General features: G+C 38.9%; 1 protein-coding gene and 1 long non-coding RNA gene across 8 annotated transcripts in view; one reads left to right on the forward strand and one right to left on the reverse strand.

Annotated features, from left to right (window-relative positions):
- The window catches only part of LOC137477925 (uncharacterized), a 220,328-nt gene that overhangs the window by 149,592 nt on the left and 43,684 nt on the right, over positions 1 to 27,052 (reverse strand). The window contains exon 1 of one of the 6 annotated variants that reach the window (XR_011001277.1): positions 4,528 to 4,632. The exons of 4 other annotated variants lie outside the window; for them this stretch is intronic. This is a non-coding gene — a long non-coding RNA (uncharacterized lncRNA). Of the gene's footprint in view, positions 1 to 3,984; positions 4,180 to 4,527; positions 4,633 to 27,052 lie in introns of those variants that run through there. One more of the 6 variants, XR_011001276.1, reaches the window with a different exon arrangement.
- The window catches only part of RASGEF1A (RasGEF domain family member 1A), a 152,215-nt gene that overhangs the window by 85,923 nt on the left and 39,240 nt on the right, over positions 1 to 27,052 (forward strand). Inside the window, exon 2 of one of the 2 annotated variants that reach the window (XM_068197318.1) lies at positions 14,145 to 14,259. The exons of the other annotated variant lie outside the window; for it this stretch is intronic. Coding sequence (XP_068053419.1) covers positions 14,218 to 14,259 — 42 coding nt within the window. The 5' untranslated portion in view covers positions 14,145 to 14,217. The remainder of the gene's footprint in view (positions 1 to 14,144; positions 14,260 to 27,052) is intronic. 2 annotated transcript variants of the gene reach the window in all.

Here is a 27,052-nt window from a genome sequence, read left to right on the forward strand (position 1 = left end):
GTAAATTTTATACTCCCTGGCCTGCACAAGGCTGCACTTCTTCCCACAGATCATCTGTGACCAAATGATAGGGCTGCAGACTGTCCTCCCTAACACCAAAGGGGGAAAAGCAAGTCCACAAAAAAGTGGTGTTTATTTCAGTGCTCAACAGAATATAAGATTGGCTTACTGCTAAATATTTCTACAACTGTTATGATGTTTGTCTCAAGTTATATTTCTGAGTGACTATGGGACTAACAACTTATTTTTGGTAGCTATTGCTTCTCACTCTTTTCTTTACCTATTATTGTGATCATCATTAGTATTTCACAAGTAAACCCACTCATGAACAACCAATTAATCCAAGTAGGTTTACAGCAATCACCATGCCGTTTTTCAAATTATGCAATAATGTGTGCCTGTTTATATATACACAAACAAAAAAAAAAAAAAAATCAATAACCCTGGAGTCTTAACAAAGCAGTTAAACTTTTTACACCAGCCCATAGCACACAATGTATTGAACCTATCCGATGGCCTGGTGAGCCTCTGGATAAAGAGTAAAGCTGGGATGAAGACATTCCTTTTGTTTTCTTCTGCAGGTTATGAACAATGAGAAAGTAAAATTGCTGAGTGACCAAAGAAAATCCTACTCTGCACATGTTAAAAACAAAACCAAAATAAACAAAAATTAAACAAACAATAAAAACCAAAAGAACACAAAATCCAAACCCAGCCCAAGGAACTCAAAGCCGTCTTGATGAGCTAATTAATTTTACCTTTAAAGATCATCATTACTACAGCACTGAGAAAGGTTTACAGCTGATTTAAAAACTGAGAACTTAATTTTCAAATAAAATTTTCTGAAACAGAATATAAAGGCAATTGCCAGCAAGAATAACATTTAAATGAATGGAGGCAAAAGAGATGGCAAATCTGTCCAAATGAAGAATGCTTCTTTTAAAGATGATATAAAAATTAAAAAAAAAAAAAAAAGAGAAGATACATTTAACTACATAGTTACAGAAAACTATTACACAATGAAATACATATAGGACTGAAGGTATGAAAAAGTATGTTCAGAATTGATTAGGTGTGAGTTAAAGCAATGCTCCAAAAGGTCACAGAATATGAATTTGCACTCTAAAAGACAAAGCTTGTTTTTAATAGCAAGCAGATAATTCCTCTCTTTACACACAATATTTTAATTAGTAGCTCTGCAAGTTCAGCAAGTTTCTGTAGGCTGCCCTACCTTGAGCATTTCTCAAAGGACCTTCACAGAACTGAGAATAGCACACAGTGATATTTTTACTATTATATTTTTATTCATGCTGCTCTGGAAATAATTTTTTCTCTTAACACTGCAAAATAAATTCATAGCCTAGTAAGCTTCCCTGTGATTCTCTGCTTTCCAGAAATTGGCGTAACGTTATAAAATCTCTGCTCACAAGTCATCACAGATGTTATTACTGGTTCTGTTCATTAGCCTTGCTGATCAACAGAAGTTGTCTGTGATTAAAGCACAGGAGCAGCCCCATTTATTCTAGACTGAGAACACTTAGATGATCTTTAGCCCATGACATCTCCCAAAAGATCTGACTGATTTTCCCCTGATATCAACAGAAATCCCCCTTCCAACTTTGAAAGGAGATCAAATCCAGGAAAACCAAATCCAAACCCAAGAGACAAAAGCTCAGAATAACTCCCTAACACTTCTGAGTTATATGCTTCACTTTTATGATTTGTAGTATGCAGCTCTGGAAACAAGAGGCTTGGGGTCCTTGGCTGACAGAGAATCCCTAAAGATGCAAGTTCTGTATTATAACTTTTACTTCTCTTGATCTGGGTCAAGCTCTTTCCATAGCAGGCTTATGAGATATCAGGAAGAAAGCTGATAGCAACTGTCTAAAAAATCAATTCTAAAACAGAGTTGACATTAAATGACACAAATTAATTCTTTCTACTAATGTAACCCAAACAATTGGTTTCTAAAGAATATCTTGATGTTTTGAGTAGCACTAATACAGTCAGAGGGTCAGTTATCCTAATCTGTAGTCCTTAAGAAAATCAACACTGCCATTTTTGAGGGTTAAAAAGTGCAGGTGAGAATTACAAGAGGGAACACGAGGACCCACCAGTTCATGAAACAGGATATCATGGATGAGTGTAAAAGGACTCATAGGATTTTACTCTTTTAAATGCTGTCAGTTGAATCTGTGATAACAGTCACAAGAGATGTAGCAGATTTCCTGGAAGCACATTCCTGCAACTCCTTGTATGTTTATTGCTCAGCTTGGGAATAATCTCTCCAATGTGAATGAAACAACAACAAATGTTAAGTGGTTATATGCATTCTTTAGAAATAATGACGGGAGATAGGAGACAGAACACAGAAATGTGTGCTTTGATGCAAATGGTGCAAATATGGAAAAGGACTAAACCCCTGGATTATGACATTTTAAGTTACAGCCCTATTTGACTCTACTTTTCACGGATATTTAGGCCTCAGAAACACAAATTGATTAGCATCAGTTTTTGTTGTTAGACACCTTTGCCAAAGGCACTTGGACTTTTTGAGCAATGGCTGTTCAGGCAAGCAATTGCAGACATGCTTCTTCCAGGAGCTCGTGAACAGGCTGAAGGGTGTACGTGGAACAGGGCAGCTCAGCATGGGAGTGAGTCAGTATGTAGGGGCAAACCTAGCACAAGCTGTCCTGGAAACCAGCTGTTGCATGCCCAGGATTTGTTCTTGTTGGAGTTTCTGTGCAAAAGTCACAGCAAATTTAGCATAATAGTATTGTCCATGGTGTAAATCTGAAATTTAGTTAGCTGTAAACATTTGATGTGTGTTCAGCTAATTAATCCTCTAATAGCTGCAGCATTCAGATGAGAAGCTCATGAGAATAGATATGTAATTAGTTTTCCAATACTGCATTTGTGCTGATTCCATAAGACTGATCTGCAACCAGCAAAAAGCATAGAAGGGGAGATCCTAGATGGCTGGAAAAAGATGAGCAGAGCATTTTCCTTAGTAGAAGCAGGAAGGGTTCACTGCATTACATCCAGGGATGGCAACTGCAATGCTCAGGAGGACACAGGAAGAAAAACTATTTATTTATAAACTCTTAGAGCAAAATGAAGCGATAAGAAAGAGCCAATACAAGCTTGCTGAGGGCAGACCATATCACAGCAGTCTAAGTGGCCTCACATTGAGGATACAGCAGCAGAAGGATACATCTTAAGTGTCCTCAAGCCATTTGCTTTGTCACATTCTCAAATGGACTCTGGGACAGCGTCCCCTGCAGGGAAACTGCCTAAGCAGGACCACAATCAGCCAAAGAATCATAATGAGCCAGTTATCAATGACCTGCTCCTGTGTCAGCCAGCTGTCTCCAGTGGGGTTATAAGGTGGCTACACTGCATTCTGCCCAGTCTATTCAGTAGTTTAACATCATCAAAAACTGCATAAATTACACATGAGAATTTTAAAAGTATTACTAAAGCGGGAGGAGATGTATTTAGGAAGACAGCATTTAAATTCAAACTGGCAGTTCCTGGAAAACTAGAATTTAAAAACAACAGGACAAAGTTCAAGGTAGACACATGCAAGGTGAGCCCAGAGAACTGCTAACAAATCCACTCGCACAGAGAGGAACTCAGTAAGCAGGAGGTGCAGCAGATCACAGTACGAGCCAACAATGTAACTCAGTGTGATTGCTAAAACAAGATTTTAAGAGATGAAAGGAATTCTGTATGCAAGCAGTAGTGCTAACTAATCCACTCTTTTTAATGCTAGTGCCTCTCAGCTGGAATACAGTACCCAAATTTGAGCTTCAAACTATAAAAACCCATGCAGCATCCAGAGAACAGCAAGAGAGGTGAAAAATATCAGGAAATATCCCACAAAGAGACTGTATTGGTTTGCAACACACACACAAAAAAAAAATCTTTTATTGAAACTTTTCAAGGGCCACTTCAAATCCATGTTCCATGAATACTGTGTACCTTATCTTGGGTGGATTTCAAGTGGTACCTCAGGTCACTTCCTGGCCCCCATTTCTATTATGCTTTTTCTGAAATATTTCCAACAAGGCAAACCAAATTCCAGCACTGCTTTCATTGTATAAAATAGATGCAAAAGAAGAAAGGCTTAGACTTGGAAAACTGGATTACATAACCTCTGTAATTCAAAAGTAAAAAAAATTAAAAACCTACTTACTCTATAACTAATCTAAAATTAAAGTTTGTTACAATCTTGTCAAGAGGAGCATGCCAAGTCAAAGAACTTAAGAAAGCAACCACTCCTAGTATCCATACATGCTACAGGAATCAGAGAAATTAAAGATGATGGTGAAGGAATGCTACTTTTAATTCAGATTTAACAACCAGTAATTAGGGAAAAACTCCTTTTACACTCGCAGAAAAACATGAAATTAATAATAATACCTGCCTTCCAAATGAACCAAGATGCACAGTATCACATAATTATAATGAAGGACTTAAGATTCAGAAAAAAAATTCAAAATATTTTGAAACTTTGGCACTAACCTCAGCAGAAGGAATTGCACTAGGCTTATTAAATGCCAGCTAAATCAGGCTTTCCACAGGAGACCATGTGCTTACACTAACTATCTGTAAGAAATTGAAACTTACTTTCATAGTGCTATGATTAACTAGGAATAAACTACAATGCAATTTTAAATGAAATCTCTTTTCAGTTCAGTGAAAGCGAGGAGATGCTTGAAGTGACTTTGCTTGTACAAACAATATATTATCTCTACTGTAAAACTGCATGAAAAAGAGTTTTCCTCCATGTATCTACAAAAGAGCGATGAAAGGTCAAAGACACAATATTGCTATGGGTTTCTTTGGCGGTTTTGTACCAATAAATGAGCTGAGTGGGTCACAGCCCCGGATGCTGTGAGGGCTGGATGGTTTGCCTGGCTTTGCCATTAACTCAGAACAGCATCAGACAAAAAAATCACTGAACAGTGTGATCACAAGAACAACCCTTTCTTTGAAAAACAAAGTTAGTGGCATTTCTTATGTTTTCTGAATCCTTCTTTATCTATGAAGGAAAAGTACTATTTTTAAGTAACTTATTTTAAGCAATTCAACATCCCCTAGCCAACAAACTTAGTTGCTCAAAAATAATCAAATGAAGTCCAGTTCTCCCAGGAAAGATGAATTTATTACTGTTTGGAGCATGCTTTAGAGTCCTGAGACAAAAGATGCCTCACAAATGGCAAGCATTGATTTCAGGAGCAAAACATTAACACAAAGCCTTTGCTTCAGCACATCAGAGCAAAAGGGAACCCCTGCAAATGAAAGGATGGGTAAAGCCCCTGGTGATATGATTGAAGGGTGGGGTAAAAGTAGCCTCAATCTGTGTGAGCAGGGCCAAGGGTCTCTCAGCCAGTTGGGTGTTGGCAGCTGCCACCTGCAATGTGCAAAGCAGAGGCGTTAGAGTGAGATGGCACCTGGCCTGCACCATCTGTCCCTCTGTGGCCTCAGCAGCACAGCGGAGCTCTTCCAGTGCTCTCAGACTGGACCTGCATCATCTTGTATGGCACTGAGCTTCATCCTCAGCCAGTGTGGGGATTTTAACAGAATTAAGGATTGTTTTGGCTGAGAATCTCGTATATTGTCACTATCTTGAACACCAAAGTAAAAATAAAACGTGACTAATGATGACTCTGCGGTTTATTATTGAAAGTTGGCATTTAGATATGCTTTAGGCCTGATACACTCCAGGAACCACTGCAGTAGCCAGAACTACATTATACACTTGGTACACCAGCTCATGCATTAATAAATCAGTTGGACAATGCATTTTTGGTGGCCAGGTCATTGTGACCATCAAAATCAGCTGATCAGGTTTAATTTCAGCAAAACTGGTTTTTTGAAGCAGTGTGAGCAAATCCGACTCCAAATATTCTGTGATTCTGTAAAGAACACACATACTTCTGTCATAAACCAACACATGGACTGACAAAAATAAACACCTAAAATAATCTAATGGGAGAGAAATGGTTTTTCTAACCTTTACTGCTGATCAGTTCAGCATGTATTTGCCCATGCCACACTTATGTACTCCTGAAGCACAGATGAGTGCATGACAGAGTGGATATTACGCTCTGCTAAGCAAGCTCAATGACACCTATCAGGGTGCCTGGTCACCTCTGAACTTCACCATGTCTGTCAGATTGAGGCTGATTCTCTTGACATCAACTATAAAACAGAAGGATGGAAGAGCAGGAAAGGCATAGCTGCATGGAGGCACCACACAGGGCTGCAGAGAGCACATCAGCTCCTGACCATGCCCTGGCAAGCCTTTTCCTTGTGTTGCTGTTCTTGGAAAAACCATTCCTGGGTACCCATGTGCTCATCATGCTTCACCTGCACCTCCCATGTAATGTGGGCAAGAGGGAAAAAATGCCCAAAAAGAAAAAAAAAAGGGCAAAAAATCCACCCCAAAAACAAATTAAAAAACAGCCCAATCTTGCAACCAAAAAAACCCAAGAAGATTTCACCTGGCATAGTGAGAAAAGCTAAATGCAAAGAACTACTAGTAGGTGCTGGTGACAGATGCATAAAGTAATTGCTAAAACAGAGGAGAAACTTGGAAATATAGGTCTTCATCATGTTCAGCATGCAGTAGTGATTTTCTTTTATTTTTTTCCTGTGTCTCTTTGTGATGATCACTGTCTCATTTCTGGAATTACCAAAGGTGTCTTCCTTAGTCATGTTTTTCTCATCACAGCAAGGGTGTAGTGCTAATGAGTTTTTCTAAGAAACATAAATATACACTGGTAGCTTTTCAAACTGTAAACTGGAATGAAGCATTTCTTTTGTGAGGAAATCTCAGCACCAAATCAATCTCTCCTGTCTCACTGGTTATGAGAAAATGAGTTTAGAGAGATGCAGAGTTACTTGAAGGAAAGGTTATTGTTGGTTTTTTTTAGTTTTTCTTTAGATAACTTTTCTAAATTATTTCATTCAATTTGTCAAAAAAGTCCCTGAGATGGTTATAGTAGTTTGTGACAGTATCCATTACACTGTAGACAAGACAGAAAAAAAAAACATTCATGAAACTAATTTAGAAGCAAGCCATTAATTAAAACAAAAGAAAGATTATTAATTGGTAACTTTTCAAAACCTTGAATCTGCAACACATTATCAATGAGTCCACGGCATGTGACACAGTTCTCATAAGCTGCAGGCTATGATCAGCACAGCATTAGTTTCCAGTACTTATCCCACTCTTTTATCCAGCCTGATCTGGGGTGTAAAATGGTGGAACACAGAATTTCTAATTCTCTCTAGTTTTTTGCTTTGTGTGATATTTTGCTACCAAAATGATAGAGCACAGCCTAATATACTCATGGTTTGAAACAAATAAATAGGTAAAAGCACTGCAATGCAGTGTGGGAGACTAAAACAACCCAAAGAAGGAGACAGCAAAGAAAACTTCATCCAGAAAGAAACTGTAAGAAGCAGGGAATGCTTCTTCCTGAATTTCACGACAAAGAAATGCCAAAGTATACACATATACAATATGCTCAAACAAATTCTCAATAAGGGAAGGATATCCCAAAAAAATCAACTCTTTAGTATTTTGGTGCTACACACCTTGCTTTTTCTCATGCCACCTTATCCTGATGGATGAGACTTGTGCTCTCTCCTGTACATGGCACATAGCCACAAGGTAAGAATCCACTGCCTGAGCTGAGGTTTTCTTTAGAGTGTGTAGAATGGCAATCAACTTGTGGCACCTTTTTTTCCCCCCAGACTCATTTGTCACAACAACCTTTATTTTTTTCTTCCAATTCAATCTTCCACAGAGTAGCCCTTTGTATTTACAGGAAAACAATGTGTCACTGAGACAACAACATCGTGATTCAGGCTAGAAGCAGAGTTCACTGTCTGCTGGCCCTCAGCCCAGATCCTGAAGAGCCTACTCTTATTTTGTAGCCTATGTTACCATAACACCAATATTTTATTAGCAGAGGATTTCAAACTCCTAATGTATGTCCTGCTTTTTATGGCTTCATAATGTGTGCAAAATTCAAGTTTTTCTTCACTTCCTTTTCACTTAAACCAATGAAACACATCCTGGCTGCAACAACAGCACCTCTTCTTCCCAGAAGTATTCTGGCACCCTCTTTGATATTGTTTTTTTTCTTGGAATAAGGCCTGCTTCTCAAACCTGTTCAGATTCTTCCACACTATCACTTTCAAACACCTTTAATAACAATTTTCATATAGTGACTGTATAAACCATTTTGAGATCAAAGAGTTTTGAGTTGTCTGTAAACAACAAAAATGCTGAAGTTTTATGTGGGAAATTTCTGGTGCTTTCCAACCTGGATTTTTTTCTTTAGTTGCTGGGTATTTCCTTTCAGAATTAGGGACAGTTGCTTTTTCCACAGCTTCTGCTTTGGTCAAATGAGGTGGCAGCCTGAGGCATCACGCTCTTAGGAAGATCCTCATTCTATTCTGGGACACCAGAAAAGACAAGGCTGTGGCCACAGAGAACAGCTGAAAGCACCAGCTCATACACTGAGCTTTCACTGAATAGTGAAGCTATAGAGAGTCACCTGAATATAAATAAAGCAAAACACAGCCCACAAAACATGATAAAACTACTGACTCTTCTCTATGATTTGCAACTTTTCAGATTGTATTAAGAGACAAATAATTGTTCATCATTAATGCAAATACCGAGTGAATCGCCACATGACAATTTTTTTAATAAGAAATTAATGTTCCTTTGTGATGTGACCCCACATATTTGTGTTTAAAAAAAAAGATTAAAAGTGGATAAAGGACCCAGGAATGAAGATAGGACAAGGAAAACAGCTTAAGACTTGCAAACACTGAGCCCATACTCATGGTAACCAAGGAAAACCCCAGTAAATAGCCTGCTTCCTGAAAAGTGTACAACAGTTATACAGTCAGAAGTTCCCCTTCTGACTTGCAAATTGAAACACTTTTTAACAAAAAACAAAAACAAAAAGAAAAGGAGCAGACTTAGTGCAAGTAATTTGAGTTTGTTATTCAGCATCACCAAGAGTTCTACATAGTGACACAGTAAGGCATTGGATAGCCCTGACAAATAGTTGTCATTTTACAGTTTTTAATACTGAAATAAGAATGCTCACGGTTGGAGGTGATTGGTCATGAATGGAAATGATTAAGAAATAGACAAATATATTTTCCATCTTCCACTTCCATGCTGCAGAAAAATAAGAAGAATCAAAGCCAGTACCAGCTATTTATCGAATTAGGAACAAGGCAGATAAAATACATCTCAGAAAGGAATCTGCAGCAGAACCAGCAAATGGACTTGGTCCCAGATTGTGTCTTCAGACACTCCCAAGAGTAACAGATTTTAATCAGATTTATAGTAATGTAACACAGCTAAACTGTCAAGAGTTCACACATGCCATACTGTTCCATAATTACTATGGGTAGGCAAAACATTGCATTTCTTAGTAAAGGACCAACTTTGTGCCGTGATCTGTTACACCTGAAGAACATGGGATTGTAGTCTTTGCAGCGCTGCCAACATGGGCAAAAATCAGGTGACCAAAACCTTTACTGCCACTCTGCCAGGTTTCCACAAATGGCCATGCTTGGCTCTTGCCTGATGAGTCCTGGCAGAGGTAGGATCATGTGGTCTGAGGTCTGCATCTTTATTTTACATGTAGTACTTCTGAGAAGCATTAAAAAGTATAATGTAATGGAGACAATATTTAATACAATCTAGTTCAGTATGTCAAGAACAAATTGCAGAAAAAACTATGGAAATCACTTAATCCACAGTGCCTGCTTAACAATAAAAGAGGTCACAGGGAAACCACTGTAGAGGAAAACATTTTATTTCTTTCTGTGTCTCTTCATGCTTTTAAAAATTTGAGTACATAATTGCACAGGTGCCACAGGGAGGAGCAAGTGTTTGAAGTCCAAGAGCAGCTTTTTGCATGAAACAAGCTATAGATAAAGCCTGAGGTTAAAACACAGCATCCCAGGGTTGCTTTCCAAAGCACCATCCAAAAAAACACCATCCAAAACAGCACCATCCATCTTTCATGTGCCCATAAATTAACCACGGAAGTGAGTTTTGCCCAGTATGTTTCGTCCATTTTTAAAGGGTCTAAATGCTGCAATCAGCTCTAAACCCAAGTCCCACTCTGTGGTGTAAAGCCCTGGGCTAATGCTCTGCACCACTTCCATAACTCAGCGAGTGCCTCTGACAGTGTCGACCTGCACCGCACACGGGCAGGACTCAGAGCAGCACAGCCAGGGGCACCTGCAGCACAGGGAAGGTGTGCTCTTACACGCTCGTGAGCAATTACCAAAGTTCACTTCCTCTGCTCGACATTAACCTGTGGTCATAGTACCAGGGATAGCCAAAGGGAAATTTATCTCCATTTTAAAGGAAAAAAATAAGTTTGTATCAGTCATAATCTGCATGTTTCTCTGACACATTTCCACATTTGTCATATTTTCAAAATTTAACTGACAAACAATCAAATCTGTTTTCAATTCTAATGTCATTGTCAAAAAAAAAGCCTATTTTTTTAAATAGGAAGGATGATTTCAAGCAGTTTCTCTTTCTCACCAGCACTCTCTTAAACAAGTTGCATTGAGCAATCAAAGATAATCTTCTGAAAGCCACAAATCAGACAGCACGAAATTATATTCTGGGTTATTTTCTAGAGTGTTTCCTCTTTCCTACTTAAAATAAAACTGAAAGGGAAGAAGAGAGTTTTATTCACCCAAGAACTATTTCCTCAAAATTTTCACTACTTGCTAAAAGATTTTAAATAAAAAAATTAAAAATTCCCTTGTATTCAAAAACCATTCACTTTTGTTTTAACTATTCCAAGTGCATATTAAAAATAAAAGTTTCAACAAGAAATAATGCTTAATTCCCACAACCCTTGCAAATCCCCTTCTAGAGTAATAGTATTACTAACCACCTTTCCAAGGCCAGATTACTGCCCATCTTGTATCAGACCATGCCACTTGGTACTTATTTTCTCGCGACAAGCACCTGCTCCCTTTTGGTAAAAAATAATTAAAATCCTGTAAGAGTTCCCTGTTCTAGGTCAGAATCAATGGCACTGACAAGTGATAGTAACAAACCAATGCCAAGCAAGAGGAGACACCAAGATAACTTTTAGCACTACAATGAAGTGCAAGTCAAAATACAGCCACTATTCAGATAAAAAAAAAATTAAATCCATATTCATGTGTTGCAGCAGCCTTGCCAAAGCTTCGAGATAATGCACAGCAAAACTGAACTGCAGTAGTGACATTGAGAAATTGAATCCATTGCTAACATTTGGAGCCAACCTTTCCTTTTCAAAATGGAGGTAAAACAAGTGACTCCTTCCAAAGTCAGTGACTTCCAATGGCAAAAGAAGCCCACGTGTGTTTTTACAAAATTAGAAGTATGAATTACAATCTAACCACATGAGACCCATCTTTTGTTCTTACTGCTTTTGAGGGAAGTGTAGTGCTTCTAATTCAAAGCCTGCAGCATAGAAGGGTTTTTTCATTAGGAAGAAACAAAACCACTCGAGCTCACCAATAAACAGCTCTCAAACAGTGAAAAAATAAATTTGGAGCATCATTAGTATTATCATAATAACAAGGAATATGCAGAAGAAACCTAAGTGTTATATCCCCTAATACCAAGATTTGCAAAAATGTCCTCAAATTCTGTGGTTTCTATGGGATTTTATTAGCTTTTTTCTCTTCCCTTCCACATCATTGTATACAAGTAACTGGGTGAATGATGAAAAGACCCCATGAGAAGTTTTTTACTCCCACAGTAGTTTCCCACTTTGCCAAAAATAAACATACCATTATGTTTTTACATTTGCTGTAGATTCCACTACGCAACATTGTGAGAGGGGTGGGGGTTTCCACTCTGCAGACTTTCTGCAGTATCAGTGCTTGCAGGAAGCTGCTCTCTTTACAAAAAAGGGGAAGCTGCCAGTGTGCAGTGTTTTGAAGTCACAGCCTACTTTAACCCTATATGGGCACATCCACCGCCCTCCAAAGTCAAGTGTGATATAGCAAGAAGCTGAACGAGGACAGAGAGTAAGCATTGATTGCAACCATACCTGCGCCTAACGCAACTGAAAGCACATCCTGCTAGTGTTGGAAGGCAAGACAAACTTTGCCTTAGAATGCTTTTGGCATTTAAAGCACATGCACTACTTCACTAGAAAAAAAAACAGTCTTGATGTAGAAGCTACATAAATGTAGTGGCCTCCTGGTAACCATGTTTATTAAAAGCCACAACTAATCACAACTCCTGCTGCTTTAGGTTCTGATGGCATCTGCAGCAGAGCTTGGAAGGCCTGACAGAAGGTTTCCTAGTATTTATAGAGAAGCCATGTTCATCCTCATAACTGTTGGAGAGGCTTTCCTGAATCTGGAACACATGTACGGTTTAAAAAGAACCACAAACAAACACAAAACCAGAAAAACCCCAACATTTTCACTTCAGTTCCCATAGGAAGGGGAGCGGAATTTCTTCAATGATATTATCAAAACGTAAAAATCTTGCAGTACGTGAAAGTAACAGAAAAATGTACATCCAACTCAAAAATGCCCTCTTGATACTTCTTGCTTACTTCCTATCTTTTCTTCTGTTTTGATGACGAAAATCTAATAGATTTTTCAAAGTAAAATAAAAGTTTGCTTTGAAAATTTTTATTTTGAATTAAAATTAACTTAGAGTTTAACTTATTTTGAATTAAAATTAACTTAAAGTTCAACTAAGACCACAAGGATCCTAAAATTCATTTAAAAGTTGGTTTAAGCTAAGAGTTTGATCAAGTACTAATTGAAAACAAATTTCATTGACAATATTGAAACACTCGATAATTCAGGCTTGAAAGTACAAGTATATGAAGATTATTCCTTAATTCCTTATGGCCATAAATCCATAATCATGCTCATAAATGACACCTACCCTACTTGGTGTAAATATTTATACATTCAGCCACATGCTATGCTTTTGGGCAAGTAAGTGTCATATCTTAGTCTAATTTTCAAGGGAAGTGAGTTTTGTGTGCTTATTCTGCTTGTCTGTCAAATTCCCTCTATATTTAATTCCAGCAAGTAATTCAGATTTGTAAAAGGTATAGGTCTCAGTGATAAACAAGTATCTGCTCAGAGAGCAGCTCAGGTTAGTGCCACGGCTGAAGTCAAAGAGCTTCATCTGTAACAGCCCCATGTGGCTGGTGCCAGCCAGGATGCTCACAGCTCCAGTTTAATTTCATATTCAGAAAAAAAGAAAACAGAAGCTTTGAAATGTCAAACTGCACCCAAACCAACAGTATTAATCACAACATAAAGTTCAGCTTAGTAATGCAGCAACAGTGAATTTCCTGCAGAAAGAAAAAGAAAAAAAAGGAAAAAAATGCAGATCCTATTAAAAATCTACAAGATGGTTTTCAAGTTGCTCTGTGGTGAATAATCTCTGTGTTTACAATAACTACTGTGTGTCTTTGAACAGCTCAAACCTGGATTCTCTTCAATCCATTCTACCTTAGGTGTCAATGGAGTAGCTGCCAGTTTCTCCATATTCTTTATTTTTATGTCACATTTAAACATATATAGTTAAGGATGTATCCATCATCCTGATGAGATATGATTGTGCTGTCATTTTTCTTTATGCTGTGATAGTACTTTTCAAGAAGGAAAAAAGATTTAATCTTCTTCTATGATCATAACTGCACTAAGGAATAAAATTCTAAATTCCAAGTTTTTTGTGAAACAGTTTAATGACTAGTCGATTTAGCAACATAAATATTGGTATTTTGCTAGAAATAACTTCTTAATAACAATTTAAAAATTTCTGTCACTATTAAAAAATGTGACTTAAAAATTGCTGGTGGATTTTAGTTGGGATGGTTTAACCCCTCCAACTCTTCCTATATTGCCTTTCTATTGGCACCTAGTATTTAAAATTCTGCCTTTTTCCCTTTTTTGTATACCTTAATTTGTCCTATTTCCTTCTTGTGATACTCCTCTCTCTGAAAATATGTATGTCAAATTTTATTCTGATGCTACAATGCATTTTCAGTGCAAATTAGCAGTGTGTTCTAATAGTAATCCATTGCACCCCTCATTTTAAGGGGAAGGAGGCAAGACACATGACAAAAATCATAGAGTGAAATAGCTGGAAGTCCACCCACTGGGAAAGGCTGGATGGCAGAACCACTGTGCAAAGCTGCTGTAAAGAAATGCAAAGTAAGTATTATTTTACTTTATATGAGTGTTACATAAAAGATATTTTTTTAAAAATTTGAAAGCACCAGTGTAGGATAATTTATAGTTAGAGAATTATATTGCTCAGAAATCACATTGGGCAGTCTTTAGACTTGAATAAAATTTAGTTCAGACATTAGAGAGCAGAAGAATGTCTCTTGGAACTATCTGAAGCCAAACTGTGCACTAGGAAATGCGGGCAAACACACTGCACTGACAGTTCATTGTAAAATTCCATATTGTTGATATTTGCTGTCAAAACACACGCCCCTGTCCTCCCATCCTTCCTTTCTGTAGCTTCAGACAAATCTCTGATTATGGGACTCATTCTGTGCTCCTCAGCCATCCACTCCTCAGATCTCATCTAAACACACGCCTCACTTGATAAAGTCAAACCATTCTTAGCCATCGCTAGTGTCCGTTGCAGAAACCTCATCCTCAGCAAGCCTAAATAAGTGTATTCTACTAAACTCTTCCAAAATATCTTACAAGCGTATAATCACATCCCTTTCTTCTTACCGTCCCATTCTAAACCATTCCTTCACATTTCCCATATAGAAATGTCAGTTCCATTTCCATAAAGTTATGTCATTGTCTTTTGCCATCACCTCTGCTTTCTTCTCATTCTTTACCAACTGTTCTGTTTCCCCAGTCTACTTATTCCTACATCTTTATTAGAATTTCTCTACCTCTACACAGAACAAAACCCACCTCACCACTAACATGAAGTAAGTACAAAATAAATTACCTACAGAATATTACTTTCACTATTTACTGATTTGCCTCTGTTTGGAAGAGGCAAATCAGTAAATAGTGAAATATCTACACTCTAGACATAAATGGAATGGAGAGAATCTCTCATTTCTTATTATGACTGATTCAGGTCTCCAAACAGCATACATCTACAATTCTTCCTGTACGATTTAAGTGAGCTTCTGAAGAATTTCTAGTATGCATTGGACATTACTATGCAGAAATCAAGTACAAAAAATGGTCAACCAAAAATTGATTTCAAAAAAAATAAAGCCAACAAGTTTAATTCTAGAGTGTTAGTTTCCAGCTGTCAGATTTCCATTAGAATACATTGCAAACAGTTTCTAGGTAGCTTTGTAGGAATTTTATAATAAAAAGAAAATCAAAGCAAAACTGCTAAAAAACCTGAACCAACAGAAACCCCCAGAAAACAATAAATTAACTCATACTACACCACAACAAGATTTTTTTAGCAATATTAATAGCAATGATACAAGAAATCAGCCAGTTAGTAATGCCCAAAATCGTCTTCCTTTCGTTCACAACATCTGCACACTGCTCTGAACCAGCATGCCAATTCCTGTAAGCCCAAAGGCAGAGCAAGCCGCGGAGCAGCCCTGGCTGCACTGCGGCTCAAGGAGGGCACGGATGGAAGTTCCCAGTCAGTGCCCAGCACATGACACCTACGTAATGGAGGGCTGAGACTCAGAATTTCCTCTCGTGCAGCACCTTCCGCTGCACTTTGGTTTTCTCTGGCTATAATGGTGACGGGGAGCAGGGAGCCCTCAGTCCGCGCACGCTTTGCCGGAGCGCGGCCGGGGGAGCGGCACGGCGGCTCCCGGCTCCTGCGGGAGCAGCGGCGCCGAGCGGGAACGGGCTCCGGGCTGGGAGAGGACATGCTCCTGGAGAGCCAGGTAAGTCTGCACAGCGCCATGGGCCCCCCTCTCTGCTCCTCATTCTGCTGGAGCCACGTACAGCTCCAGGAAAACTGCAGTGACAGTAACTCTGTGCTGGGTATGGCAGAGCTCAGCCACCCACAGGCGCACAGCCGCGCGTGAAAAAGTGACTGAATGTTATGCTACAGTTTAAAATTGTGATGCAGGTTATAAATTCACTGATATTCTGTGCATTAGGTCGCGATTAGATCACTTGTAAGGAACTGCTACCACCCAGAAGGAAGATTACGTGGTGGTAGCTTTATGCAATGCTGGTGCTGAGAAATGGAAAAAGAGGTTAATCTTTCATGTTACTGTGGTACGCAAACTTTCTTGTTCTTTGAAGGGGAGTAAGGGAAGAGGCAGAAACATAGACTTGAATGAATAGTCAACATCTCACCAAGTGAGAAGGTTTCAGTATTGTTTAGGCAGGTTTAAAGTGATGCAGCACACCGCATCATAAGTACAGAATCAAAGTTCCCTTGCAGGGATGTTTGAATTTGTCTTTTGGAGTCAACCCATCCCAAACTCAAGTGATGCCTTCCAGAACATCAGTAATCAAGTTTCACATTTGCAGCAAAGAATGGGTACTTTTTCCCCAAAGATTTCTCTTGGTTCCTCTTTTTCCAAGTTAAGCCGCAACGATAAAATTTCAAGAGTAACAGGACATTTGCATTGTAACATGGACCTTCTGTTACCTTATGCAACAGAATAAAAAATATTTTCCCTAAGATGAAAAAAATAGGTTTTATTTTCAAAAAATTGCAAAGGGATGTTTTCATTTTAACTTCTGCTACATCAAAAATACTCTCATGGTACTTTACAGGGAAGTAAAGGTTTCTGCTGCAACAAATAAGATTCAGTTCTGGGCTAAGTTTCTCTGGTGCATTTAAGCTTTAAGTGGATTGATAGGGACCTGATGTACATAAGTCATGCAATCCCTTGAGAAACGATTCTCAAATTAACTAATAAGATATTGCACTGCATACAGCTTATTAGAAAGAAACATTGAGCAGCAACAGCACACAGCTGCTGTGCCTGGGATTTAAAAGCTGGATTTAGCTGTCATGTCCATAATTCTTGGTGCATTGGTTATGTAAAGGAGTAGGTGAGAGGAGGGTTTAGTTTCATATTAAGGAGAGTAAAAAGGCTCTACAGAATGTAATTGCAGGATTAGTAAAAAGTATAAGGCAGCTTTGCCCCACTATTTACATATTAAGGCAGTTTATGGAAATCCTCATATAGGAAACTTTAATAATTGAAAATGAGATTGAGAAACACTTGGTCTTATATTAAAGGATAAAACATATGTTTTCATATTAAAAAAATCATATGTATAGGGAATAATTTGGTGAATTTTCACAGGAAACTTTAAAGGTTAGCTCCCCAATGAGACGAAATAATATTCAAGAACTTTTGTCCAACACCGATAGTTACTTTGGTAATATCTCTGCAGCTTTCCAGATATTCAAGAGATTTACATGTCATAGGATTTCTATGCATGAGAACATTTTGACAATAATTGCCATTCATCTTGAGGGGGAAAGTTAAAGGTAAAGAGACAAAGAAAGTATGCCTTGAGAATAACTTTTTAGAAAGCATCACAGTATTGGGCCAACACTTAAGAACAGAGAAACTATAAAGGCAACAGATGAGGCAAGTAGTTGAACCGAGCTGGGCAGAGAAAGAGGAATTGTAAGAATTAAGGGTGCAAACTTGTCAGTTTTGGTAATAGGTACAATCCTGATCACAGAAAATGAAGTTATCACAAAAGCAATTTTTAGCGAAGCTGCTGTTCCAAAACTAGGACGACACTAAAATTTGAGGTTGCACACCAGAATGCATCAGTGAAGTCCACCAAGGCAGCACAGCACTTACGGTAAAGAATTGCTAAGGGAGGAAATCCCAGGAAAAAAGTAATCATTGACTTCAGCCTCATGCAAAAGTCACACACAGGGGGACAAATGATCTTATAGTATGTGACTGCAAAAAGGGGCAGTTAACTATAAAATAAACATTACAGAGAACTGCAGTGAAAGTGCTTTGCTTGGAATACATATACAGACAGTGAGCACTGCTTTCTAATTTGTGAAACCAGCTTCAGAACATTCCCATTGAAACAGAACAAGTTACTGTTTTGTAACGCAAATGACACATTAGAGGAACTGAAAATATAATGAATGCCTGAATGGTTCATTTGAAAATGAAGGTGATTAAAATAGCTATTTAATGCTTTAACTTGTAAGGACCTCTAGTTTCAACTTTTAGCTGCAATTTTCATGGACTTAGATTACCCTTTGTCACGCAGCCATCCTTGTACTAGCCCTTGCACAACTTCTGTCCTGTCCTAAGGAGACACAGATCAGCCTTGCTGTCACATCCCATTAGGAGCAAAGCTGATAAAACCTACTGGGATTCCAAGGTGACATCGTTTCTTTCATTACGTTTGTCACAATATTGATTAGATTAGGTCTGAAGCCCATCTTTGGCCTGCTGCTGACCCATCACATCTCCTGGGAAATTCTGCAGAGTAGGAAACAAAATTGAAAACGACTGGAACAATAGAGATGTTCAAGATGGTTGTAGCTCCTGGGACTCGCCCAGATGTGACAAGTGCCAATTTTTACTAACTATGCATCCTAATACATTAATCCCAAACTTGACAACTACATATTACATTATCTCCTTCACAGTAGTCAGCCTTCAGGAGCTTAATGGCATAAAAATAACCCACCAAATATTTTCATTTATTTCACTGGAGTAAATAACAACATGGTCAAAGTGCTGCCTAGCTAATTTTCTCTATCAAAATTTTAAAGAGTAAATAAAGAGTAGGTTGGCTTGCTGTCTGTGCAGCAAACCTTGTATCAGTTGTCTCCCATGCCATGTTTAGTTGTAGATGTTTCACTCATGCGGGACAGCTGAAGATTCAGTTCAGAGAACAGCACAGCTGAGCCATATGGCACCCATGTAATCGTAGCAGTTAATAGCTAAAGACCCCTACACCTGTTCTTATGTTTTCAACAGGCTTTACTTACTGACATTAAATGCTTCTAATATAATACATGCTCTGTGTTGATATAGGTTTTGTATGTGACAGATTTGATAGTTCCAAAGGAAAAAAGGACTACTCTGAACTGCCAAATGTATTTTTAGATTTAGACAGAATGAAAGATGGAGATTTCTACCTTTTTTTTCCCTAACCTTTTTTCAGTACTAGGTCAGTTTTTCCTCTTTCACATGTGGGCTGCTTTACAAATACCATCAGTAGGCACAGCTGAACTACAAGGAGCCTGAGCAATAAGTTCAGTAAATGTCACTCCTTGTACCTACACCTTTACCTCCCACATATAACACCCACTCCCTCTGACAGCACCAAACCTATGGTTTGAATTTGCCTTTCTTCTAAATGTTCCCCCTCCTTCTCCATATCTTCACACAGCTTTTCAAAACAGAACAGCTCAGCAATTGGTATCCCATAAGTAAAATAAACATTCCTATTTGCAGTAGGGAAGCTGGAGCACATCTGTCTCACTCAGTAACACCCATGGCAGAAAATGGCACACTGTGGTAACCTGTAAACCTCAGGAACTCACAAAAGAGCTTCCAAATTTGATTGTTGTATGCTTTGAAGGATAAAGCAAAATGAAGTAGAACAAGAACTGTGTACTTCATTCCAGTTTAGCATGCCAGGACACTGCATCTAGATGTTTATTTCCCTGGGAGTAGAAGAAACATATCAAGAGGAAAAAAAAATCTAAGACTTTCTTCTATATAAAATGTTATTTCTTAAACATACATATGAAAATACATATTCCAGGCTGCTGTTTTGATCCTATTCACAACTGCTAAGATTCCTTTAGGTCCTAGAAATCTTCTCACTCGGTCCTTAAACTAGTCATTCTTTTTTTCGCTCAGAAAAAAAAAGGAGCAGAGTTTCTCTTAATACAATCCCAGGTATTTTTATAATAGATTTTTTTTGTATATTAGTGAAAGATTTGACAAGCAATTAATATTCCATTGAAAAATACTTTAAGAATGCGCAGAGAAAGAACAATACTTGATTATGGATTTATTTTAAATAAACTTGCTTTAAGTACACTCTAGGATATTTAAATTGAATGAGATTTGTCTATCTATACCCATAAATATTACTCCAAGCCCCAATAAATTCACACAATATATCTTCATGCTCTGCAAAATCTTACCTGTAGGTTATTGCTGTGCAGACTTTGATTAAGATGTAATAACAGCTTTTACATCGAAAAACTATGGTTTGCACCTTGAGGATGTAAAAAAAGCAATATTCTGAGAATTTTCCAGAAACAGTGGATCAATTTTTTAATGCTTTAAGGGCTGAAAACTGTGGGAGGAGGTTTCAGCCAGGACTAGAAGGTTTTTCCTTTGGAAGGGTACAGTTCATCGCCCAAATAAAAATGTTCAGAAGATCCCTTGCTGCATTATCAAACAATATCCTTGAATTATGTTACACTTATGCCCTTGCTTAAACCATTAACCAAGTGGTACAACAGCTGTACTCTTCACACGTTATAAAATAATGAAACTCTGAGCACAAACCAAAAGGAAAAAGTAAGCATTCCTCAACACCATGATACAGAATTTAAATAAAAATAAATTAAACAGATATTTTTTTGAACACACATATTTTTGTTTACAAAACCGCACAGCCATTTATTTTTGCTGACACTATATATGACACAAATCTAAGAAGACATTTGCATTGAAACCTTTCATTCATATTAACATGGGAAGAACCTTTTCTTCCTCAAAGAAAGTAATGTGCAGTACACGTGTGTGGGGAAAACAACTTTTCAGGAGTTTTAAATAGCTTTAGTGTCAAATGGACCTTGTCCCACTTCTGTGTTCCTACTTCTTCACCCTCTTTTCTGCATTCCCTCCTTACATGCACTACTTTCCTGGCACATCCGCCCCTCCTGCTGTTGCCCCAGCAGGTACATGTGCCCTGCCTTGATCCCTTCTCCATCTTAATCCAATATGTGCCCCAGCTGCCTTTGGCAGCAGTAATTACATTCCTCTCCTGTCCTATCAATTGCTGGCCTCTTATTACCACTGCTGGCTTTGATTAGCAGGAAGAGAACTTTATTTCCATTGTCCAGTTCTCTTCCCTCCAAATCATCTTCTGGTCTAACCACGAGATGCGCTGGAGTCCTGCACACAAGCCTAGGCCAGTTTCCAGCTCTGCCACCTGGTACTTTGCAACACAGAAAGAAGAAACTTTAGCTGAAGGCTGAGAGTTCTTGCTCTGTGTAGATCACAGACTGACAGAAATGGACTTGACACTGCTGGTTTTGTTTGATGGTTTCTAATGTGTCTTCCCACTGGAGGAACAGAAAACCAAGACATCCTAAAGCTGGCTCACAGCTGTATGAGTTTGATACTTGGCAAACTTCAGAAGGAAGAGGGTGAAGATGCAAAATTTTTGTCAGTCATTTGGACTGTGCACAGCTGTCTTGTGTCAAGGTGCTTTCCTCTCCCTGGTGATTGTTTTATCCAGAGTCTAAGGTATAAATGTGTCTCCTACCCATACGGCCTCTCATCTGCAGAGAAAGAGCTCCCAAGCCAAGTTTGAAAAGTATTACAGAGCATGTCAGAAGAAGTGTACAGGAACTCACTTCTTTGAAACAGCTGACATTTTGGAGGATGAAAGAAACTTCAATTCTCCAGGGCTCCAGCTTTACAGGCATTGAGAAAAAATAAATCGCTTAAAAATAAAAGAAACAGAAGGAGAGAAACTGCTTATCTCTGTACTTATAAGTTAATATATTTAAATCTCTTGAGGAAGGAAATAGTTTGGGAAACTGACAGTGAAAACTAGAAAACTGAAAATAAGTCTGATTTTTCTGATATGTTTTAATTTTATTTGTTAACAAGAAGCCAGTTTTAAAATAAATATAATCTGCAAAAGCAATACAATTTATCCACCAAAAGGCAAGAAGTTAGGAAAATACCATCTAGAAATAGTCTGGCCAAAATTTAATTTGTTTTCAGGGACTGTACATGTTTGTCATCAGCAATAGGCATCCCATTACTGCTTTTGCCACCAACCAATAACAGAAATGCATGTTGCTTTTTTTTTTTTTATTATTATTCAAGTAATAGCCTTCCTTACAAGGCAGAGTAACTGAATCCTAGAACCGGTACTGTAAATCTCAGTAATCCATGCAACCATTTCAGTCAAACTGGATGTTTGAAAATAAACTAGAATAGTCCTACCACACTGAGGGTAGCTTTATTTCACCTGCTGGTGTCTGCAAACACAAAGCTGGACAACATCTATCACTGGCTTTGATGCACACTTCAAATGAGAAGAATAATGCTGCATTATCCTTCTTGGAGTAGACAGGCAAGCTAAGACAGCAAAGCTGCAGGAAACACACTTAGCTGGGGTGAGGTATTACCAGACCCAAGTTACCTCTGCAGTGTGCCCAGGTCTATGGACAGGGACTGGGGACAAATTAAAGCAATTGCCAGGTTTCTCTGCCTTGTGCCATGAGGCAGCCATACATATTTTAGGACTAAAACCAGGCAGCAGTACTAAATGCTTTCAAATTATAACCAGAATCTAGTTTAGACACATAATTTTTTATTATCTTCTGACCTTGCTTTTGCCACAGGAAAAAAAACTCTGAAAACCACATTTGCATAGTTAAATGAGAAAAGAAACTGCTATCCCCTTGTATTTTTCATTTCTGAAGGTCTTAAGGGAGGAGCGAGAACACACAGTAAATAAATAGCATAAGAGACTGTAAACAACTGAAGCTTCACCTCTTGCAAAACTGTGATTAATGTCCCAGAAATTATATTAAAGTGCAATAACTTTCCCTGTAGACTGGTGATACCCAGGAGAAAACATTCTCTGCCTGGAATAACACCATGAAATTTGCTTTGTGTATTCTAAAGAAAGAAATAACAACCGGTTAATTTAGATAGATTTCTTAAAAAAGCAGCATCTTCCTGTTTTGATCACAAATTAAACAATAAAAATGAAGTCAGGCTGCCTGACTGCATGAACGAAAGGGAGAATCTGCATTAAATAGTCCTCTCTTGTAATTAATAACAAAAAATTGACAGGCATTACATCTACTCTGCACCTTCCAGTATCGTGACTCCAAAGTGTACTGTAAAAGCTGTATACGCTGCTCCTTTCTTTAAGGGTTGTTTGTGCTAATGAAAACTTATGAACTGAGTAAAGAAGAATTTAGGGCATCAGTCACCACTGGATTAAGATAATAGCTCAGAAACTTCAGGGGTTGTGGAGTTTGCCCTTACTCTCTGGTACTTTCTCACCACTCAGACCAATAATCAGGTATGTGATGACTGACATTAATTTTTAGGGAACAGACTCCAGCAGACTTGTTAAAGGATAGAGGAAAATCCATAATTTGAGCTTATATGCAGCATGCCCACACGCACAGATGTAATCAGCGCTTCAGGCAGAGGTGCCCTTACCCAGCTCTCCCCCTGGCAGGGTGAGGCTGACTCTTCCCAAATGCTGCCTTCCCCACTCTGTTCCCATGAGAGCAAGCTCAAATTTCACCACAAGTTTAGCAACTCTGTTCTGCACCATAGTCACTGATTAATGCCATGACCCTTGACTCGTTAACCTCAGCAGTAACAAAACAGAAGGCTTACAGCCCTAAATTTTAAATTGGTTTAAGGATGGTCCTTCCTGTGGGGCAAGAGAGGGACTTGCAGAGATGTTTTGTATGAATAAACAAAGATAATTTTTACCCCACCTAGCCTTTTTGGAAATTTAGTAGCAATAGAAAAGTAAACAGGTAACTGTTCTGGCACAGCCTTAAATAATTCAAAGGATCACACTCTTTGCCTACCTGAAAAAATCAGAGCAGGCCCTGTAACAGTAAAGAAATTTTTAATCAATTCTAAAATCATAAGAATACAGAAGATAGATGACACTAAAACTTAATTTATTTTCTATTTGGCAGAATTTAATAGAGCCTGAATGCTCCTCTCAGAAAACTGAAATAGGAACACAGGTTTTAAATAAACTTCTTCTGGGCACATCTGCAGGCAACAGTCACATCAAGCAGTCCTTGAAATTTCTCATGCCATTTGCTGTTACTGCAATGCACACATTTTAATCACTGCAAGGAGCTTCAGCTGTGCCTAGGAGTTTTGTTCTTCCTAGTGATCCTAACTGGAAAAATCCTGAAAAAAGCAAGTCATTGCACCACGGGGAATCAAACAATCCCTGTGCTTCCAGAGGGGTGAGGCCAAGCAATGGTGCAAAGTGGAAGTCAAATGTTCAGATGGCCCTTGGCAAGGAAGAAACTAGAGAAAGGTGCGGGCCAGCCAGGCTGTCCTTACAGCCCACAATTCACCAAGTGCACGATCCAGGACAGCTGCTTCCACCTCTGCCTTCCCCAGGCTCCCCACAGGCAGCACCGAGAGCTCAGGGGCTGCAGCCAGGACCCCCCTCTCTGGCTTTGGCACAGTGGGGCTCCAAGGCACTCCTGAAGCACAGGGACACACACCAATCCCTCGGGACAGATCTGCTGGGAGAGCCAACCCAGAGCCTCAGTGGCCTCTTTGAAGTACAAGGGAATACCGGCCACATTTCAAAGCAGTACTAGCACCAAGCAATGACAGAGGAGAAGTCTTATACTTTAAAACTTTGATTTCTTAATTTTGCAAAGGGCAGAGAGTAGCAGGTAGGACTGTGAGGTGGCAGAGCCATCTGGGCAGCACTGGACCGTGGGGCTGGGCAGGGAGGCTGAGCTGCCCAGGCAGGTGAGGGAGGCCAGAGGCCACCCTGGGGCTGGGTCACAGGGGCACTCGGAGGCCACAGCCCGAGCATGGCACTTGCCAGCAGGCAGCAGCACTCTTCTCTGCCTTGAGATGATGGCAAGGAGAGAAAAGCCTGCTGGTGTAAAAGCAAGCCTGGAGAGCAGAAGCAAACTCTACCCTTCCACTATGCAGGCTGCTCAGGATCCTGCAGCAGGCACTGCCACCCAGCAGCTGGAAGAGCAGGAACAGGCAGGAGCACAGCCACGGAGCCTTAGGGACATTCACCGCTGGCACCAGGAACAACTGCTGGCTGCTCGCGTGCCAGCGGCTGAGTCACAGCAAGCTGACACTGTTTGCCACGTCTCACAGCCACTTGCTGCAGTGATGGCCTTTGGATGCATCAGCAGCTTAACTCTGCTACAGCACTGCTGCTGCCCTTGACACTGTTCTAACCCAATTATTGTCAATTTTCTATTAAGTTACTTAAGGCATGGAAAAAAACCCCAATAACCAAGTGGAAGGGGAGCAGAGAGAAACATAGTTGTTTTGTCCATAATCTTAGAGCTACATCTCTAATTCTAATCAAAAATTATTCTTTTATATGATTTTCAGGCAGAGAAAGCTACTGCCAGCATTTCATACCCTGGTTCCAAGCACTCACAATATCTGTTTAAATTAGCAAGCAATCAGCACCCACAGAAATTAACATCCCATAGACAGCATTCCAGTTGTACATTCTCTCCTCGTTCTTTTCTGCCATGGAAATCTTTATCACACAGGGCTTGTTTTGACAAGATAGCTCTTTTTTATTCAAGAATTCTGTGTACTTTTCGCTCAGATTTTTGGACTCAGTCTGTCACTATATTCTCAAGCTGTGTGTGGCATCAACATAAAATAACAAACAGAATTCAACAATCAAAACTATTTTCTCTGTCTTAGTAGAAAAAGTCATACTGCATGGTTCCACCAAGGAGATTAACAGAAAAAATGTTCACTATCAGTTATGCATTAATAGAAAGTTAAAATTCTTGAAGTGGAAAGGATCTAAAGACCCAAAAAAGTATGAATCTGGCTATTCAGTCTGAAGTTTGAGCATAACTCTTTCCAAATAAGAATGAGAACTGAAACTTACCTCATGTCAAAGGCACTATCAAAACCTAAACCAATGCTCAGCAACACTGCATCTATAAAACACCCATTCCTAGATAAAATATATCCTCCCCCACATCTGTAACAAGAAAAGTAATTTATATTTACCTATGTGATCATAGCAGGGGTGCTACCAACACATTTTTCTCCAGACCAAAGTATTAAGACCATTCACAGAATAGCAACTGGATACATGCTCTGTGCCTCTCCCAGAAACCATGTATAAAGGATTTATTCCCTCATTGACAGTAACTATAACTTTCACATTATGAACAGCATAGATACAGACACAGCAAAAAAAAAAAAAAAAAAAAAAAAAGACAAAGAATGCCTCTCTATTTCTGAAAACATGTGAAATGAAATTACATCATTCCTGATGTGGTACATATTCATATTTGTGGTATAGAATTAGTTTTAAAATGAGCCAATAAATAAGCTAATAAAATGTTCCCAAACCAAACAGGTACCATGGTAGGTTTATGAGGTTTTCACCAAACCTGAGGTAATTTTCAGGAGGTAAGGATGATTTTAGCATCTTAGGTGGTAATGTAGTTTGGACCAAAAGAAAGGACAGTAGCTGTTTGAGCTGAGCTCTGCATTTGAATTTCCAGGGTTTGTTGTAACCCCTATAAACTCAAGACAAAACTCAGCTGGTGTGAACTGAAACAAGATGTTTGAGTGAAAAAACTGCCAGTGGAAACCACAGAGCCTGAGAATCAAAACCAGGGTTTGGACCTGCACTGCACAGATGTCTGGCAAGCCTGATGCAAATGTTGTGTTTTCTTGCACATAATTCTAAACCCGACTGTTTTTTTTTTTTTTTTTTTCATTGAAACCAAGGGTTTAGGATCCAGGGAAAGAAATTAATGTGAAATGGCATCTCGTAATGAGCAAAGAAAGATCACGGACCCAGCAAGAGCAGGGAAATTACCTTTGCATATTTAGCTTTCAAGAGATGGAGAAGAGAATGAGAGAAATGCAACTGTGGTCACAGTGGGGAAGTTTACGCGAAATGCAAGTTGTGTGGCTCAGGCAGCTCGAGGGAGTGCTGGAAGATTTCAGAAGGTGAACAGATTCCTTTCTCATTAATGAAGGGGCCCTGACTCCAGATCCGCTGAAGTCGCTCTGAGTGCAAGGCTATTCAGCTC

Source organism: Anomalospiza imberbis, chromosome 8, assembly GCF_031753505.1.
Source record: "Anomalospiza imberbis isolate Cuckoo-Finch-1a 21T00152 chromosome 8, ASM3175350v1, whole genome shotgun sequence".
Lineage (NCBI taxonomy): Eukaryota > Metazoa > Chordata > Aves > Passeriformes > Viduidae > Anomalospiza > Anomalospiza imberbis.